This window comes from Cajanus cajan, chromosome 7, assembly GCF_000230855.2.
Source record: "Cajanus cajan strain Asha chromosome 7, NIPB_CcT2T_4, whole genome shotgun sequence".
Taxonomy (NCBI): Eukaryota; Viridiplantae; Streptophyta; class Magnoliopsida; order Fabales; family Fabaceae; genus Cajanus; species Cajanus cajan.
Window position 1 is genome coordinate 44223285 of NC_138523.1, and position 19098 is coordinate 44242382.

General features: G+C 29.7%; 3 protein-coding genes across 11 annotated transcripts in view; all 3 read right to left on the bottom strand.

Annotated features, from left to right (window-relative positions):
• LOC109793567 (ARM repeat superfamily protein) overlaps window positions 1-504 on the bottom strand; it is a 54193-nt gene extending 53689 nt beyond the window's left edge. For 2 of the 4 annotated variants that reach the window (XM_020353045.3, XM_020353038.3), the window contains exon 1: window positions 223-500. In XM_020353045.3, the coding sequence (XP_020208634.2) occupies window positions 223-327 (105 nt within the window). In that variant the 5' untranslated portion in view covers window positions 328-500. Of the gene's footprint in view, window positions 1-222 lie in introns of all 4 variants that reach the window. The other 2 variants (XM_083059793.1, XM_083059794.1) reach the window with 2 other exon arrangements.
• Window positions 505-3194: 2690 nt separating this feature from the next.
• Window positions 3195-4939, bottom strand: LOC109818534 (benzyl alcohol O-benzoyltransferase). The gene is made up of 2 exons (XM_020384029.3): window positions 4406-4939; window positions 3195-4317 (listed from the first exon to the last, which is right to left on the bottom strand). The coding sequence occupies exons 1-2, from the start codon at window positions 4874-4876 to the stop codon at window positions 3436-3438; spliced, it is 1353 nt and encodes a 450-aa protein (XP_020239618.1). The 5' UTR covers window positions 4877-4939; the 3' UTR covers window positions 3195-3435.
• An 8256-nt stretch (window positions 4940-13195) lies between these two features.
• Window positions 13196-18788, bottom strand: LOC109794291 (cysteine synthase). 6 transcript variants are annotated; one of them, XM_029270020.2, is made up of 11 exons: window positions 18521-18788; window positions 18389-18446; window positions 18013-18122; window positions 17873-17930; window positions 16128-16391; window positions 15911-16048; window positions 15513-15564; window positions 14769-14848; window positions 14251-14302; window positions 13993-14095; window positions 13196-13434 (listed from the first exon to the last, which is right to left on the bottom strand). In XM_029270020.2, exons 2-11 carry the CDS (start codon window positions 18425-18427, stop codon window positions 13356-13358), a joined length of 975 nt encoding a protein of 324 aa, XP_029125853.1. In that variant the 5' UTR covers window positions 18428-18446; window positions 18521-18788; the 3' UTR covers window positions 13196-13355. The 6 variants fall into 6 exon arrangements, with proteins under 6 accessions (XP_029125853.1, XP_029125850.1, XP_029125858.1 ...); XM_029270017.2 differs by having other exon boundaries at window positions 18389-18453; XM_029270025.2 differs by having other exon boundaries at window positions 14243-14302; window positions 18389-18453; window positions 18521-18784.
• Between the last annotated feature and the right edge of the window lie 310 nt (window positions 18789-19098).

A 19098-nucleotide genomic window follows, 5' to 3' on the forward strand; every position in this document is an offset into this window, starting at 1 on the left:
GTTGCGATGATCTACTAGCCGATAAGTAGAAATTGAGATTCCTACGGTCACATTTTCTTCCCACAAAATCAGTTCCTTAAAATAACCAAACACCGCGGCACAACCTTCTTATTTCCAAAATCGAATCGCAATGCAGCAGAATCTCGGAGGTCACAAACAGCTAAAACCAGATACAATTGAAAAGCACTAATGCGAAACGGAACATGAGCATCGAAGAGTAACCTTGAGGATGGCATGCTCTGCGCCGTCTTTAACAGCGGGATAGCGACGGCGAGCTTCGGCGGAGAGAGCGCGGAGGTCGGATTCCAAGACCGCCATGAAAGCCATCTCGGAAGTGCGTAGATGGAGTGAAGACTCTTGTCACTGTGATCGGTTGTTATGAAGTTTCACCACACGGGGAGGGAAGTGCAGTGCTCGTAGATCTTGAGCCCGGGAGAAAGGCATAGATCCGCTACGCTTCGAGACACACGTGTGGAGGACATGGATCGATGGAAGAAAACTAGAGGAGCAGCTTTGGGCTAAACGGTGTTCAAAGCCCGTTAATAAATCCATAAAGTTCAAAAAAAAACTTTAAAATGTTGCTATTCACACCCCCAAATTATTATTTAAATTTTCAACTTTTAAAAAGAAATTCATTTTACAAAAATATTTACAACACTAAGTTTGTTTATGTTATAAGCACCGTATCATTTATTTAGAAGTATCCAAAAAAATATTATTTTCTAATTTCATTTATTTAAAAAATATATTTATATAGATCACTATAATATGTACATATTGTATTTGTTGAAAAGTAAAAGCAAGAAGTCTTCTATTAAATGTCCTTGATTTTCGGTCTTCAAGTGTCAAATATTGGTTGTATTCACAAAAAGGACTATAATGTCAAAGTTATCAAGTATTCGAGACTGTTCTGATGTATTATGTAAGATTATATACTTTATGTCCGATGCAAGTATATTTATAAGTAGAGTTAATCACTTATATATTGTTAGTGTATAATTTTTTTACACTAACAACTAATTATATCTTTTAATTGTGTCATGTTACTATAAACACATTTATTTTTAACAATGACATGACACAATTAAAAGATATAATTGGTTGTCAGTCTAAACAAACTTTAGACTGACAGTGTATAGGTGATTAACTCTTATAAGTAAAAGTAAAATAATGTTTGGTCATTAAGTGTATTCAATGGTTTTTTGTCTTGCAACAATTGAACGTTATTCTTTGTCATAATTACGATGAGATGTTTGGTCAGGTCGAATACTTATCGACCTCATAAATTGTTATTTGATATCTTTATTGGAATAGTAATCGATAATGGGTTATTTGCGACTCAAATTCAGAATTAGCCAGGTGAAGTAGATGAATTTTTTTATGGTGTGTTTGGATGAGAAATTTTACAAATTCAAGGAATTTTAAATTATTGGTATTTGAATTACTTTGATTTCAATTTCCATCATTCTTAAAATATTTTGTTTGGATAAGTCAATTCAAATTTCTCAAATTTTAAATTGTTGGGTTGGATATGATAATTTGATTCCACCATGGTAAATTTAATTTTAAAAATATATTTATATGTTGAGATTCTTAAATTAAATTTTATAAAAATAAATATTAGATAATTTTTAAATATTTAATAATTTTAAAAATTAATATTAGATAATATTTAATAATTTTAAAAATATTTTTGAATATTCAGTAATTAAAAATATGAAGAGATAAGAGATAATATAAAATATATAAGGGAAATAAAAAAGAAAAAAAGATGAGGAATTTCAAATTCTTATTTTTTTGGGAGAATTTGAAATTCTACTATTTCAATGAATTTCACAAATGCTTGAATTTCAAATTCCTTATAAATTCTTCATCCAAACAAGGTATTTTACTTCAAAGAATTTGAAATTCTTCAAATAAATGAATTACTCCATTTAAATTCCTCATCCAAACACACTATTAATGAAATTCAACAAGAAAAACAAGAAAAAATCTATATCCAAATCATGCTTACATTTTTCATTAGGCACGACTTTCCTCTACATACATCTAAACTTGAATTACTTTTATAAGAAAAGAAAGACTCTGAGCATTTGAAAATCCTATAAATATTAGATATCATTGAATACTAATAAAAAAATAAGAATAGTTTTTTTTTATCTTTTTAATATTTAATAAACATTTTGATTTACCTATCTACATTGGTTTACAAAGTATTTTAATATATTTTATATTATAATTATATATTATAAATTATTGATAAAATTATTTTTGAAAAAAATACCAATCTCACCCGGCCTCCTCTCTCTCTATTTATCTATCTATCTATCTATCTATCTATCTATCTATTTATCTATATATATATATATATATATATATGACTTCTGCAAAGTAAAAGAAACTTTTGTAAAAATAAAATAAAAATATCATCTTTTTCTATAAAACAAATCTTCCAATAATTTTTTTAAAGATAGTTTTTTCAAGAGTGTGCACAATATTTTTGTGATTACGAGTCAAAGTTTTCATTAAAAAAAAGTCAAAGTATATACAAACTTTTTTTTTTTTTCATATCCATTGTAATAATGAGAAAATTTTTCACATATACATAAAGACCGGTCAATAATATCAATATTAGATAAATTGACCCAAACTAACTTACTAATAGAATGATCCAACATTTAACAAATTTTACTTTTAATGATCTAATTATTATTTAAGCTTTTTTATAACAATTTTTATTAGAAATAAATTTTGCAACATTTGATTTCATACTACTAAATATTTGGCCGAATATTTAAAAAAAAATCCCAAAAAGGGAAATGAATACATCAACTCAAGTCATTAATTAAATTGATAAATTATAGATTACTAAATTTGTGAGTCATTGATTAAATTAATGAATTGCATAAATTAGTATTTATTTTATATATATATATATATATAAAGAGCATATCAAGTGAGAGGAAATTTATTATAAACGATGAGATGGTTAAAATATAATCCTTAAATTAATTAAGTGAGAGAAAATTTAGGGTTTAATCAAGTGAGAAGAAATTAATCTAAAAGTTATATTTTAACTCTTTCATCTCTCATAATAAATTATCTCTCACTTGACTTTCTCTATATATATATATATATATATATATATAGTTATTAGGATATAAATATGAAAATATTTTGAGAAGAACTCGAAGTATGCAAAACGCCGATCCAAGTGATCAGCAACGACAAATTTAATTATATTGTTTAATTACAGACAAATTTATTTGGTACAATAATGATAACAATCCAAATTCAAGTAACTTGATATCACTCGCAATGAGTTGATTGTACACAACAGAACATATTACATATATAATTCACCCAGACACAGCGCGAAACTTAATTTATAGTAAATTTAAAAGTCTTTTAAGCTTAAGCACACATTTGTTGGTCTCAAGGGTGAAGCATGTTGTGATCCAACTCTTTGGCAAAGGCTTTGGTAACTTGCTTAGGCAAGCAAACCAAAACCAGTATACCTTCTTCTCCCTTTGCATTCTGACTCGGCACGTGAAAGTTCACAGCAGGAAAAGCCCCAGCGCCAGCAATAGCCATCCCACCATACACGGCCTTCCCCCACCCAAAATCCACATCCCTAAACCCAGCTTCAGTTGTATCCAACACAAGACACGACCGCACCACCGTGAACAACGGTCGTCCCTCACTCACCATTAGATCCGCCACTGACTGCATGTATTCCTCGCTCACTTTCTCCCTCGCTTTTTGTACCAGCCCCACCGCGTACTCTAGCGGCTTCTCGCACAGCTCTCCGGCGCCGCTCACCGCCGCCGGGAACGCGAAGCAGCTGCCGTAATACCCCGCCGGGAAGGGAGGGTTGAACTTGCCGCGCGCGTCCACGATGCACATCATTCGGACGTCTTCCTCTGGATCGATTTGCAGCGCTCTCGTGCGGCAGCGCCACACGTATGATGTCAGCACCTCGAACGTCGTGGCGTGTTGCTCGAGGTCGCTGGGAAGCAGGCTGCGGATGGCGGCTATTTCGGTGGCTCCGAAGAAGAACGAACGTTGTTCCAAGTCCGTGGGAACGACGTCGTTGGAGTCTGATAGTTGTTCGTACTCGCGGTGGTTAAACGTGACACGTGGTGGATCTCTCGCGTTTAAAAGCTCCCTGCGCCACTCGGCTTGAATCGAAGGTTGTTTCGCTCCCCGTGCTATCTCCGCCACGGTAGATAAGAAACGAATCAAGCCAACTCCGTCAACCATAGCATGGTTAAAACGGAGTGCGAATATGAAACCACCGCACTTCAAACGCGTCACCTATATGATATATATAGAATATAAAAGTCAAACTGTGATTTAAAGAAAAACTATCAGAAAAAAAAAAATATAGATATATATGTTGGACCTGTATGAGAAAAATGGGGGTATCTGTGATTCCTTGTGAAGCGGGAGGTTGGTAAAGGAGTTCTTGGAAGCATGGGAAGGGTGGTTTAAGAGCATGACCAAATTGGAGGAGTGTGACATCTGCGTCGGCCTCAATGAACATGACACCTTGCTGGTTACAATCCACGGCGAGTTTGCCATCTGAAGCTTCCTTAAGTCTACCTGCCAATGGATAGAAAAACACAAGAGTTTGTGCGAGAGCGTGTTTAATGGTTTGAACCGGATCCTTCCCTACCATTGATGGATGGTGACGATAGAATTGTATGATTGGGATTTGGACACGCAAACCCGCTTGACAGTCTATGTCAGATAGGAGCTTGATTTCGCGGGGAGTGGGCTTGGCCGGAGCCACCAGCTCCGGTTCACTCCTCCGCACTGAAAACACCAGGGAGGGAGAAGATGATTCTATCTCCAAGTCTTGAGAAAAAGCCATTGATGATGAAGGAAGAGTTAAGAGTATTAGCTAGAAGTAGGTTGTGTGCATATTGAGTGGGTTTGCCCTTAATATGTAGGGAAAGTTTGCAGATAATTTTCATGGACCACTCCATTTTTCTATTTAACACCTATCATTCAATTTTAGATAATGAGATGACGGTACACCTATCATGACAAATTTTTTATTTTAAATTTATTAATTAACTTATAAAATTTGCATTTTTTTTTTCGTCTCTAAAATATTCATCGTCGATAGTGGGTGGGATAGCTGATCCTAAAATTGAATGCAGTTATATACACAAGACAGAATTTTAATCACTAACCTTATTTAAGTGTGGATCAACCCCTACTATTTAATTTCAGGATTTATAAAATTTGCACTTGATGTCGTCATTATCATAAGTCGCTTCTTTGAATTCTATCGTTTAGCAATGCTCTTGTATAGTTATATAATTATTCGGAAATGGTCTTTTTTCTTTCTTTATTTGTTTGAGTAATTTCATTTCTCGTGCCATTTTGCTTATAAATACAAACTAAATTTTTTAGTAATTTACTGGAGAAAAAAACACACACACATAATTGATAAAAGAAATACAATAAATACAATCGATCTTTCTCTCTATTCTAACAAATCTCTTATGAGAAGTATAATTAATAACCGTAAAAATAAAATAGAGTGAATATTTATTTTAGAATATTAAATATTATCACATTAGCAAAATGTAAGAAAAAGACATACATATAATTGATAATAAAGACTGGAAAATGAAAAGTACTTTCCATGTTTGAACGTATATTTATCATATTATTCTCGCTTTAAGCTAATTTTTCAATTGTTTAAAACTGTTTTATTTTTCAACATTAAAAATAATAACCACACCAAATTATATATATATATATATATATATATATATATATGTAACTGATTATCTTTATTAATTTACATTTTTATCTTTATGTTTAAATTATATTTTAAATTTTGTTAAAATAAACGTTAGTAGTTAAAAATAGCTTTATATTGCAATTTAAAATATTTTATTAATTTAAATATAATTTATATATTAAATATATTTATTTAATATTAATTTAAATTATATATAAATAAAATGAAAAAATATTATTTTTATATTAAGAATCAATTTATTTTTTCATAATTATTTTTAGTATAAATTTGTAATTAAAATTATTCTAAATGCAGGTTTTAACTATATTAGTTTATATAATATTTTAAAGTTAGTTTAAACTAAATAAGCTTACTATAAAATTGCTCCGAAACACATGCGTGATTGGTTTGGAAAATAATAGTGAGAGAGTTAAATGCGACCGGAAAAAGATTGTTTCTATAAGAACATTTATAATAATGGAAGTTGTTTATAAGCAACTCTCATCCACTTTAAATAGATCTCATACTGATATGTCACTTATAGGCAATTTATATTATATTTTTATAATTTTTATTTCAATAAAAATTGTTTATAAGCACTTTCACTTTTTAATCACTCATACTTCTTTTTTAATAAATTTTAAAAATTTAATTATTATAGTTGTTAGCATCAATAAAAGAAGAAAATATTCAATTATTTTTTTATTCTTAGGCAACCGTCTTTTATATAAGCAACGATGCTTAAATTTTAGCAATTTGACATGCCATGTCAGCATGTTCCGATGCAGGTTTCTTATAAATAATGGGAGCTTAAATTTAAAAACTGGATAAGAACCTAGCATTGAAGATGCTCTAAATAATGTATATAATTTATTAAAAAAAATGGATAAATGAAATGATAAATAGTATTTAGATGGATTGCTACACTCAACAACTATAAGTGGTTAATTACGCGTAGAAATATAAATAATTTTATTTTGTAAGTAATTAGAGATAAGTAAGGGTAATTAATTGTTTATTAAAAATAGAACTAATTTTATATTATTGTTAATATGTGATTTTTATTAACAAGTTGTTATTTTGAGGAATACTAAAATCTTTAGGAAAGATATTAAGTTTGAGTTCTTTAAGTTAAAAGTGATGTACTTACTAGTTTCATGATATTATTTAAATATTAAATAATGGTTAATTTCACTTCAAGTTATTTATATTGTTACGAAGTTATTGATTGTCATGCATAATTATTTATGTGGAAAATTAATTAATTTTTTTACAGTAATTAATAATAAATAAATATAATTATATAAATTATTAACATTTAATTAATTTTTGGACACAGAGATTATTAATGACAAAAGTTATTAAAAATTTTAAGCAATATTTTTTTTTTAAATTTTAGAAAGTATATTATATTAGAATTTTAATGGAATTTAAATGTTTTTTTACTATAAAATAATTTTGTGGTATTTAATCAATATATTTTTTAATATAAAAAAGTTTTGTAATATTTAATTTAGATAATTATAATTCATTTAGGAGTCCTTCACAATTTAGTATTATTTAATTAAGACATTTTTTATTAAAAAAAGTTTGTTGATACTTAAAAAAAGTAGAGGTTCTTTTTGAATAATTAATTAATGAGATTTTTTAATTAAAATTTAAATATAATTCACTTATTGAACAATTTTACAAGAATTTTTGAAATTTTACATGACATTTTTTTCCTTCTATTTTTCTTATTTCTTTCTTTTCTCTCTTTTTTGAATCTCCTCTCCTCCCTTACTTGTTTTTCTCTCATGTTCTCTTTTTTTCTCTCATCTTTCTTGTTCCTCTCTTTCTTCATATCTTAGCTTCTCTTCTCTCTCCCTCTCTCACTTTTCTCAGTCTTATTTCATTATAGTTTTAAAAATTGGATAGGTAATCAAATCGATTAGAATAATGAATTATTGGGTTAAAGGTTGAACAGGTAGATCATTAATTAAATCGCATGACCCGATTTTTATTAATTTTTAAAAAAAATTTCGTGTTAAATATATTTTATACTTATAAAATATTCCTAGTTTAAATTTTAATTTTCACCTTATTTAAAAATATCTTTATTTTTATTTTATATAAATAAACATATATAAAAAAAGTTATTTAAATTTTTTTTAGTTGAATCGGTTTGACCTACCAGTTCAACCTACCTATTCACTAGTTGAATCGAAAAACTAATTAGTTCACTTTGATTTAAAAATGAGAAGAATGCATAATCGATCCAATTCAAGATTCGGACTAACTAGACTACCGGTTCCTAGTTTAACCGATCCAATCTGATTTTTAAAACACTTTCATCTTTCTCCTTTTATTCATCTTTTTCATTTATTATTTTTAAGATTTGGCAAATTATGGTAACGAAATAAAGTGTTCAATTTACGTAATATACACGTACTGTAGTTAATAGTTTTAGGACAGATGGTACTGTAGTTAATAGTTTTAGGACAGATGGCTGCTGATGGAGTTCCATTTAGTCAGACTCTGTTCGAGAATTACTTGTCATTCTTAATTATTCATATTGCCACGAGCTAAATATTTTTTTAGCAGTTCCCCGCGTGACACGTTTTGCAAATAATAATTATCTATATACGTCATTCTTTCCGTCACATGGACGGATGCGATTCATTCATAAAATTTGAAAGATTTAATTAATCTTTTGAGATTATATTTTTATGAATTTTAATTTTTATAATTAAAAATATTTTTATTTTAATTTTTATAATCTTATAAACTTTACCATTTTAATTTTTATAAGAATAGACGATAAAAACTAAAATAAATTAAAAAATGATATATATAGACTAAAATATATATTTTTAATTATAATAATTAAAAAATAAAATATATGAAAATATAAGAACCAAATAGATAATTTAAAAAATTGAAATAAATATTAGAAAATAAAATAGCTAAATTAGTATTTTATTTCTTTGAATCCACATTTCTGTAATATTATGAGTTGTAATAGTTATATTACTCTTAATTGTATTGTAAGGTAAAGTTGAAATGATTATGTTAAGAGGGCACGTGGGGTTTGAGGATCCCTATTGAACTTCAGTAGTATTAGAAGAGAATTTTTTGGCCATACACCTAGTGTGACCTCGAAGAAAAAAGTATATAAAATTTTTATTTGAATGGATTCTCATAAACTCATTTACCTTACCTTTTTAGAGAGAGGATTCTAGAGAGAATGTATTTGATTTGTGAGTTTTTTTCTCTCAATCTTCTTCTTGATTCCTTTCTAAGTTATGTTGCATGTGATTTAGATGGTGAAAACCTTAAATCAAGTCGTTGATTTCATTGTGGGGCCTAATCATTCTTCTTCTTCTACCTCAGAGCCGAGTTACCCGATGTAAGGGAAGCTAGACTCTCATTTTGTGAAGTTTCCATTTGTGGATGTGTGTGGATTAAGTTTGAGTGGATTGAGGTGGAAGGGTTCCTTGTGAAGAATGAGATGGATTGAGTTTATTTGAAGTTGCATGTTGAGTTTGTGTACATTTTAAGATGATTGTGATGTATATGTTTATGTGTTGGATTTCAGGTTGTAGCTCAAAATCTAGTTTTGCATATGCAAAATTTTGATATCGCGTCGAGCACACCTTCAAGGCCCCAGACATTGTTCTAACTTAAGGCTCTTTGTTTTGATTACACTAGGCATAGGGTCGATGGCGTCAGACTAATCAGAGAGACTTGTTTTGAGTTGGGATTGCGCAAGACGTGGTGTCAGGTGAGGATGCCTAAAGAGCTCTCTAACTTGATGATGTTGGACCCAATGTTGTGTGGTGTTCAATAACGTGGCCAAGCTAGAACTCATTGTTTGGATTTCACTAGGCATTGAGGTGATGATGTCGGATGAGGCTTAGGTAGAGACTTTATGCTTGTGGTGGAGTTAGGTGTGGTGTTTTATCATGCCAAGTATGAGGTGCTAGGGCCCCTGCCTTAGCCACGTTTAGCGTAGGTTGTGTAGCGTTAGGCGTGGGTGAGGTAAAGAACTCCTTGATTGAATGATGTCGAGCGTAAGGTGAGTAGCGTCAAACGTGAGTTGTTGAAGTAAAACATGATGGTATGGTTGATGAAGTGTTGTTTTCTTATTGGTTTGAGTTTTATATGATAATATGATGAACGAGTTGTGGTGATCATGTAGTATATGATGAAGTAAACATGAGTTGTAAGTTTTGTGTTGGCTATGTTGTGCGTTGACTATGTTGTGGGTTGGCCGTGTAATTATGTTGAAAGCATGATGTATTGTTAAGATGCATGTTGATAAAAAGTTGAGTTGTATTGACCACTTAGAACTAGGGGAGATATTTTTGAAAGTTGCATATCCCTTTATATGTGAATATTGTGTTGTGGTGTTCCAAAAGCTTAACTTGTTAAAAAATCTTTATTGGGAAGTTGACCCTTGAAATGGATGTTGTGTCGTTCTCCTTCAAGAATTTGTTAGTGTCGTTTATGGGCAATGTCGAAACACACATGTATAAAGTGATCATAGTATAGGAGTCAGGTCGAGCTATACTGATTACAAGTGACCAATCAAATAAAGTACGAAGTTAAAAGCTTAGTTTCTAACCAAGAATCAGAAGGTTATAGTACTTGGAAGATAATCCATGGACTAATCCCATATGAGACTTGGTTAAGCTAGCTAATGTCGTGGTAGGCCTGCACCCAACTATTTTATCTTGACATTAGTACTATACTTCTTGTTTAAGTGACAACATTTGAGAAACTGAGTTGTTGTGTTGTGGATTTATATCCAATTTGTTGTTGATCTAGCAAGTCCAAAAAAAACATTTTGTGTTATCAGTTTGGTAGGATCAAGCCACTTAAACTGCTCACCTTGTGTTGTAGGAGATCTTCTAATTGAAATGAATAACGACGCATATGAGTTGTTGTGTTAATCACGTGATGTGTGTTGAGTTGGCTATATTGTTCATATGTTGAGTTGAGTTAAGATGATATGTGATGTTGTGTTGATATTGAGAGTTGCATTGTGTTGATTGGTGTTGTTCATTTGCTATGTTGTTCATGATGAGTGATGATGTAATGTAATTACATTATTTCTTTTTTACTCTAACTTAACCATATGTGTTTTTATGTGACATGTATTGCGATAATTATGCATGGTGTGAGTGTAAGACAGGGATAAGGCTAGAGTGTGATAGTAGAGGCCATATAGTGGCATTAGAGTTGGATGTGTTAAGGACTACCTGTGAGTGGTAGTTTTCTAGTTATACTGTAGTTGCTTGACTGAGAACTTAGGATATATAAGTTACCTTATTGGATTACTGTATTTATATTACATATATTTTCTTATATACTTGCAGTATAATACAAGTTCAAGTATTTGCATATTTACAGTCTTAAGTTACATCGATAATTGTTGTATTGTACAATATATAAATGGGTTGTTACAACTTCAAAACATATAAAGACTTATAATCTTATAATTATATAACTTGTAATTTTAAAATGATTTTTAACACTTACATAAATATTGGTATTTTAATTTATACATTATACAAAATATATGTTTGTTTTTTATGTAGTTAATATTAAAATTAAGAAAAATTACTATTGTTTTTCCTTTAACAAACTTCTCTTAAAAAGGTGGTAACTTTTTTTTTAAAAAGAAAGTAAACTAAAATTTACAAATGTTTATTTCAGTACACGTTTTCGAAACATTTAAAAGTATTTATAATCTTTTTTTTTATCAAGAAAAGTATTTGGAATCTATAATGAGTCATTCTACCTATTAGCTAGAAATAGCAACAAAAAAAAAAAAATCTGTTTTGATAAAAAAAATTAAAATATAGTACATATAATCTTTTAAATATAATAATATGACAAATCATCGTGACTAAGAAATATAATTAATATGATTACTTTTAATTAGTTATACTATAAATTTAAATTTTATTCGGAACACACTTGTTATTATAAATGATTTTTATATTTAATGTTAATTATAAATATAAGAAATAAAATTCACAATAAATAAAAGATATAAAAAAAATTAATTCTAAGTAATTTTAAAAATTAATAATTATTATTTATAATTAGGATAAAAAAAATTTAATTTGTTGCATATGTCGTTGCTTACAATACAAAGTCAACATATACATTGAGATTAACTCAAATTGGCCTAGTGATAATATGTTGGAGTAGTGTGTGCATAATTTTAAATCAAAATTTAAATTTTATTGCTGTTATTGTAATTAATAAAAAACGTTATTTTCTATTTCACAACTCAACTCTCAAACGAATTACTTAAAACAACACAGTTAATCAAATATGTTAAGATTTTGAGTAAACAGCAAAACTTTGACGATTTTGAATATAAGATGTAGGAAATGACCAATTTTTCATAAACTTAAAAACAGAAGAATTTAATTTGCTTACAAATTATTGAGAGAATACAATTTCATACAATCTAAGCTAAAATAATTTACTTATAAATTTAAATCCATGGAAAATATTAAATATGATTAGACAAATTTTAAGGAATTCTTTATAAGAAAAGTGCTTTTAGATGTGTTGGCTCCAAATAAGAAAGAAAACAAACAAGAACATATTCAATATAAAAACAAATCAAAAAATGTAGAAAAAAGAAAATCACAAGAGCAAAACAAAAAAAAAAAAATCAGAAAAGAGAATACAATAAATTTATGTAGTTCAACCAATTTCAGGCTGCATCTACGAGAGAGAATAAATTTCACTATCTAAAAATCAAGATGAGTCTTCACAACAAAGTAACCTCTCTTTATCACTCTAACTAATTCTCCATTTTTCTTTACATATTTTCTTCCTAACTCTTTGCTCATATTTAGCACTTTACTCTCTTGCTTTCTCTCTAGGTCACACTAAACAAAGGATTCACACACACACACACATATATATAAAAGGATCAAAGGCACTAAGATTAAGTCTCTTAAAACATGATAGACTAAATCCATCGTACTAATAAAGACAAATTAAACTCATCAAACTAATGAAGATAGTCTGAATTCATCAGACTAATGGAGACAGACAATATGTATAGTTTGAACCCATTAAATAAATGAAGACAGACTGAACCTATAAGACTATACAGATGAAAGACTTTATAGAATATATAAATGATATATTAAATTTTGAGTCATAATCAACAAAAACATTTTTCTTTGATAAGAAGATTCTTAACAATTTTTCAATTGTTATCTAACTTAATTTATAATTATCATATTTATAAATTAAATTTAATAATTTTAAAATAAATTATCAATAACTAAAATAATCTTGTAATATAATATTAATTAAATATAAAATATAATTTATATTGTAATAAAACATACGGAGATTTCGCAATAAAAAATAAAAAAAACTTGTATCGATAAAAAAAGACATATGGAGATTTCTTAGTGTTCTGAATAAGGGATCACCAGAGGCTTTTCCTATAAAATTCTTATGAATTATTGATGTTAAATACATGGATCGATCGTCCTGAACAGGGGATCAGTAAACAAAAACTATAAATACTATAAAATTCGTAGAGCACAATTACATTGAGATTAATCAAATGTCATTTGTTGAGCTTCATGCCTAATGGATTCAAACAATGGTGAAGATAAATAACGCTCCCCATAACTGGGAAATACCACCTGCATAGCAACAGAAGAAAATGACAAGATTTAGCATATGCAAATCATCTGTACCTCTATCACAAATTCACACACAATTTGGAACATTCAATAGAGTAGAGTATCTGGTTGTAACTTCGTATCCGAGAAAGGTTGAAAGTAATAATCACTCAAAGATGAATCTCTCAACAACAACAAAAATCTCAAACCCAAATATTTCAGCTGAAGAATGCTAGCAACACATAATACACTTTCTCAAGATTTGTCATGTAATATTTTTCACAATTGTTGTGTGTTTTAGGATAGAGATTTGAGGAGGATAATTGGACATGCTCAAGAATGAATCACATTTATTGTCTAGAAGATCCAAATCTTCCCAACAGGACTAGCCTTTTTCACTCCATATATGAATCTATGATGACCAACAAAGAAAATATCCTAATTTATCATTATATGTGAAGTGCTCTGCTTTGAAATCATTGGAGACAAAGGGAAAAAAACTTGTCTGAAGATATAATACAAATATTTTTTGGGTAAATTTTTAGAGTATAATCATCTCATAGTTATTGCCAAACATACTTGCCAAAGATTAGAAACTCACAACGATGAGTTTTCCAGTATTTTCTGGTCTTTTCCCCAATTTTATGGCAGCTGCTGCTGCAGCTCCTGATGAAATTCCCATCTGCAAAAAGAAACAATAGTATAATCAACATGAAAACTAATAATTTAAATACCTGGAATTAGAGAACTATAGAGTAATTTTCAGGAATAAGTGTATAGAAACAACTGTGAAATCATTAAGAAGAGCCACAAATTATCATTGCCATACCAACAAACCTTCTTTTAAAGCAAGCAGCTTAGCAGTTTCTATAGCTTCTTCACTTGATATCTGCAGTTTACAAAACTTTGTTACTCTTGAGGGAATGCCTTGTAATAGTAGTTACCAGAGCAAACATTTTGTGTGTGTGTGCTGAATAACTTTCTTGTACTATTTGTAGAACCTTTTACAGTCTTAGCCCGCAACTAAGGCCATGATTGTGATTCTTTGCTTTTAAATGCACAAGGTTGGGGGGATTTTCTTGCTAGCAATTCAGTGATACTTCTATTTTTTCAAGCATGTATCAATTTATATATAACTATAAAATCTAAACATGTTTTCAGAAACATGGATGCAAAATCACCATGTCTCACTGTGAAATGTCAAATAGTAGGCTATACATGTCCAAATATCTAATTTAACCCATTTGGTTATAGAAACACATGCTATGAATCGGAGTTCAAGAAAATGGGAAAACAAACTTTTGACAAGGATTAGACATTATTGAATATTGAGTGACAATAGTGTTGAGAGCTACCTGAATAACTTCATCTAGGAGATTAATATCCAGTACGCTCGGAATGAGACCATTACCAATGCCTTGAATTAGGTGATCACCTGAACATGTGTACAAATGTACAAACACAGTCAGTAAACAGTCTCACTGTTGTCTAATGTCTTGCCAAATTTAAAGGACAAATTTTCAGAGTTGATGTTTGCCATCCTAATGAAAAACTCGATTTTACAATTCAACTAATAACAACATTTAGCAGCTGATGACTTTAATTCTAATCTAGCTTAACCTAAAGAATAATGGGTTCAAGGCCTTCTCTTTGTTGCATATATGGTTGAATAATTCAAAAAGTTCCAACTGCATTACTTGATTTTACATGTTTTCAAGCATTATGAATCCTTTGTGCTTTGATTTTAAAAATAACCTAAAAAGAGATGTGGATTTGCACAAATACTCGGTTTAATACAAATCAGGCTTCTACTTTTTTCACCATACTATTGCTTCCTTTTCACCCTTCTAAAATCTTAAAATTTAAAAACTACCCCTAAAACCTATTCCCAAATATGTTTTCGATCACTCAATTTGAAATGTTAAAGATGTTTTTGGAACAACTATTGGGGAATGTTAAAAATTGTGTTCCGAAACACCTATTTTAAAATGAAAAAAATATATATGTTCTGGAACACGGTCTAAATTCTAAAAAGTTAAAATGGGTTTTGGATTGGACTTTCATTCACTCAGGGCATAAGTGTATAATAGTAAAATTACCTGGAGGTCCTCCACTCAAGACTGCACTTTCTACTGGTTCTATGCCGTACAGCTGGGTCCAAAAGAGCAACGCAAACGTGGCTTTAGCTTAAGATATTAATAAGGTCAAAACTTACGAATACTATCATAATACATGGTAACATATAGTAAAATCCACTCTTTCATATATTATTACGGTGATGCTACTGAAAAATATCCCCAGCTATATCATATATTGCATGTAAGTTTTATCCAACTAGTAAAGCAAACTTGGTTCCATCTCATTTATCCATTTTAGCTCGAAAAGACTTAGCACAGTCCTTTTAGGTGTAGCTAGCTAGTACTGAAGTCGCACCTAAGGAACTCTACGTAAATATAGTCCAAAATAAAATGATGTTTGGTAAGGTAAAGAGTAAAACCTTGATATGGGGGTTTCTCTCCTTGAGGAATCTGCCAGCACCCGTTATGGTACCCCCAGTTCCTATCCCTGCAACCAAAGCATCAACTTTCCCTCCCGAGTCTCTCCAAATCTCAGGGCCAGTGGTCTCATAATGAATCTATCACATAAGTGATCATAGTCAATGTCTAAATGATAGCATATAATATGTATGAATTACATAAGTGATTAATATATACTTTTGGATTGGCAGGATTATCAATCTGCTTGAGCATGTAACTCCCGGGCGTCTTATTTACTATCTCATGGGCCTTCCTAATAACTGCATCGGTTCCTTTGGCAGGATCCGTTAGATACACTTCAGCTCCAAAGGCTCGCAGTACTATTTTTCTCTCGAGACTTACAGAAGCTGGCATAGCCACTATCACTTTATAACCCTTCAACGTTGCTACGAATGCCATTCCAATGCCCGTGTTCCCACTTGTAGCCTCAACAAGAACGCTCTAATTTTCAACCATTATTATGAAAACACAGTAAGACTCACCAATCATGAAAGAGCATGTAATGGAATTAATTTTAACAAAAATAAGATTATTATCGCACGTCATTGTTAGCGGTTGGATTGGGTTTTATTTGTCTCCTTCGTATAAGTAGGGATCGGTTGTTTTACCTTTATACATAATCCAACCAAGCGGTTTGGTCAAAATATCATATCAGTTTCCTTTTTTACCGTTCTATTTGGCTCAATTATTCAGTTTTATTTAACATTCTGATTTTTTTAATATATTTTTTATTAGATAACTAACAAAATAGTTTAACACCAAAAGATATTTGTTTCAAGAAATGATATTATATTTTCAGGAATTATATTTCTAAGAACAATATAACCTGAAATGTTATTCTAAAAAATATTATAAAAAAAATGTTTAGCTCATTTTAATATTTTTTGGAATACTTTCTAAAATTTAAAACAATTTAAATAAAAATGGAAGTTACAAGGACTATAACATATAACTTCCAATATATTCTTAGGGAAATATCATTTATCCACCTCTCCATCATTAGAATAAAACTATTCTACTCATAAAAATATTACCTTTTCATAAATAGAAGATATATATCCGAAAATGTTATTACATGATCTTTATAAATGTTGAAATAAATATTCTTACTTTCATATTTTCTAAAAATAACTCAAAACAACTACCTCTTTAACATTACTAGTAAATATTTATAGTTGAATGATCATACCAATGTTAGAAATTTATAATTTATCGATACGAATTAACTGATGAGATAACATCAAAACTTGAAATAGCTGATTAAGATAGAACAATCCAATACATTCGATAGTAGATGACTGAAATACCTAACATATATGATATTGTACTATTATTATCAAAAGTTCAAAATACTACTGCGCTAGAGTTACAAGATGATATATATACACTGGTTGTCTTTTAATTACTTGTTATCATGTATGATAAATATGTTAACTTTGATAATTAATAATTATTGAAAATTTGATCATTCATGATCGATTGAGAATGTATTACCATTAAAATCTTAAAAATTAAATTTTATGAAGTATAACAGGAAAAATATAAATATATTAAAAGTGTGTTTTGATTCATATCGAAAAAAAAGTGATTTTTTTTTACTAGTTTGATCAGTTTTAAGTTTTTTCTGTCAATAGATTTGACATTCTTTTTATTGGTAGAAAAAAATAATAATAATAACGAGGGTCGAATATAACAACAATAACGGTCAAATATAAGTCCTTCTGCATGCCACTAGATTTTAATCCATGTGACATTTTTTGATTGGTTTTAAACAATAAGTGGACGTAAGTTTCTTTCTTTTCTTTCTTTTTTTTTTTTTAAAGAATTTTTGGGCACAATCCTTTTCCCTAAAATTTACACCCCCCCAAAAAAAATCTAGTTACTACTTACTAGATACCTAAAGTCAATCGTGACTGACTAACCTTTCCCGGAGTAATGAGGCCTTTTTCCTCAGCATCTTTAATCATGCTAAATGCTGTCCTGAGTGCAAAAAAGAGGATTATAATTAAAAATTCTGATATTTGAAATTCCCATATCTTTAGTTTGTAAAGGATTGTCATGCCTATCTTTGATACTGAAGCACGGTTGCATGGACTCTAACTTAGCAGCGATGCGTGCTACACACCCCTCCACTATATTGTTCAGATATACCATTGGGGTATTACCTATTAACTGCACAACACAACCCAAAGATGATAATTACTAAACTTCTTACTATACATATTATTGATGGAAATATGGAGAAAAGTTTGATACAATATTATTTAAGTGTTAATTATAGTATTCTTCAATCGAAATTGAAACTTTATGTTAATAATTCCTATTACTGAAGCAAAATTTCTTATTAAAAACAACAGTACAATTGGTTTTGGCAGAATGAGTAAGATGGTAAGGGTAGGTGGAAAAGAAAAAAAGATTATTATGACAAAATATATTACTTCAGTGGCATCTTTCTTGATTGCACACTGTGGCTCCATGTTAACTACTCCAGAAATCCTGCAAGCTGAAGAAATTAAAGAGAGCTTTAGGTAAGAAAACAATTCAATATGCAAAGAGATATTTAAGTAGACCTTATAGTTCTTCTCCGATTGGTATATATGCAGAATAACAATGATTAGCTCTGCTTGTTTGGCACCCTTTACAATTTACAGTTTATAAACAACCCTGTCCAAGTCTCTTCCTTAGGAAATACTAAAAAATTCAATTATTGTGCATGTGCAAAACCAAATACCGAATGCAGTAAACCAGAAAACCAATCCCTATGGGCAGAGTGGGACAAGTTATTCATTAAAATATATATTATCTTCATTTTAAGGACGATTGCTGATTCTCATGGACATGGGTTGTTTCAGATAAGGACTTATCTATGGATCCAAAAAATAAAGAAATAAAAAAATGGATCAAAAAAAGATAAGGACTTATCGTAGTGGCTAATAAGTGGCTATGAAATGCCTCGAAGGGAGTGGCAGGACTTGTTTTGTCAAATTAATTTACTTTCTTTTGATGACATGAATGACATGGTTCACCAATAATCTTGTTTTTTAAATATATGATCACAAGGTTAAATTCTTAAATATGTATATATGAAAAATAATTTTTTAAGAGATATTAATACTAAATAGATCTAAATACTTTGAAGATTTAGGAT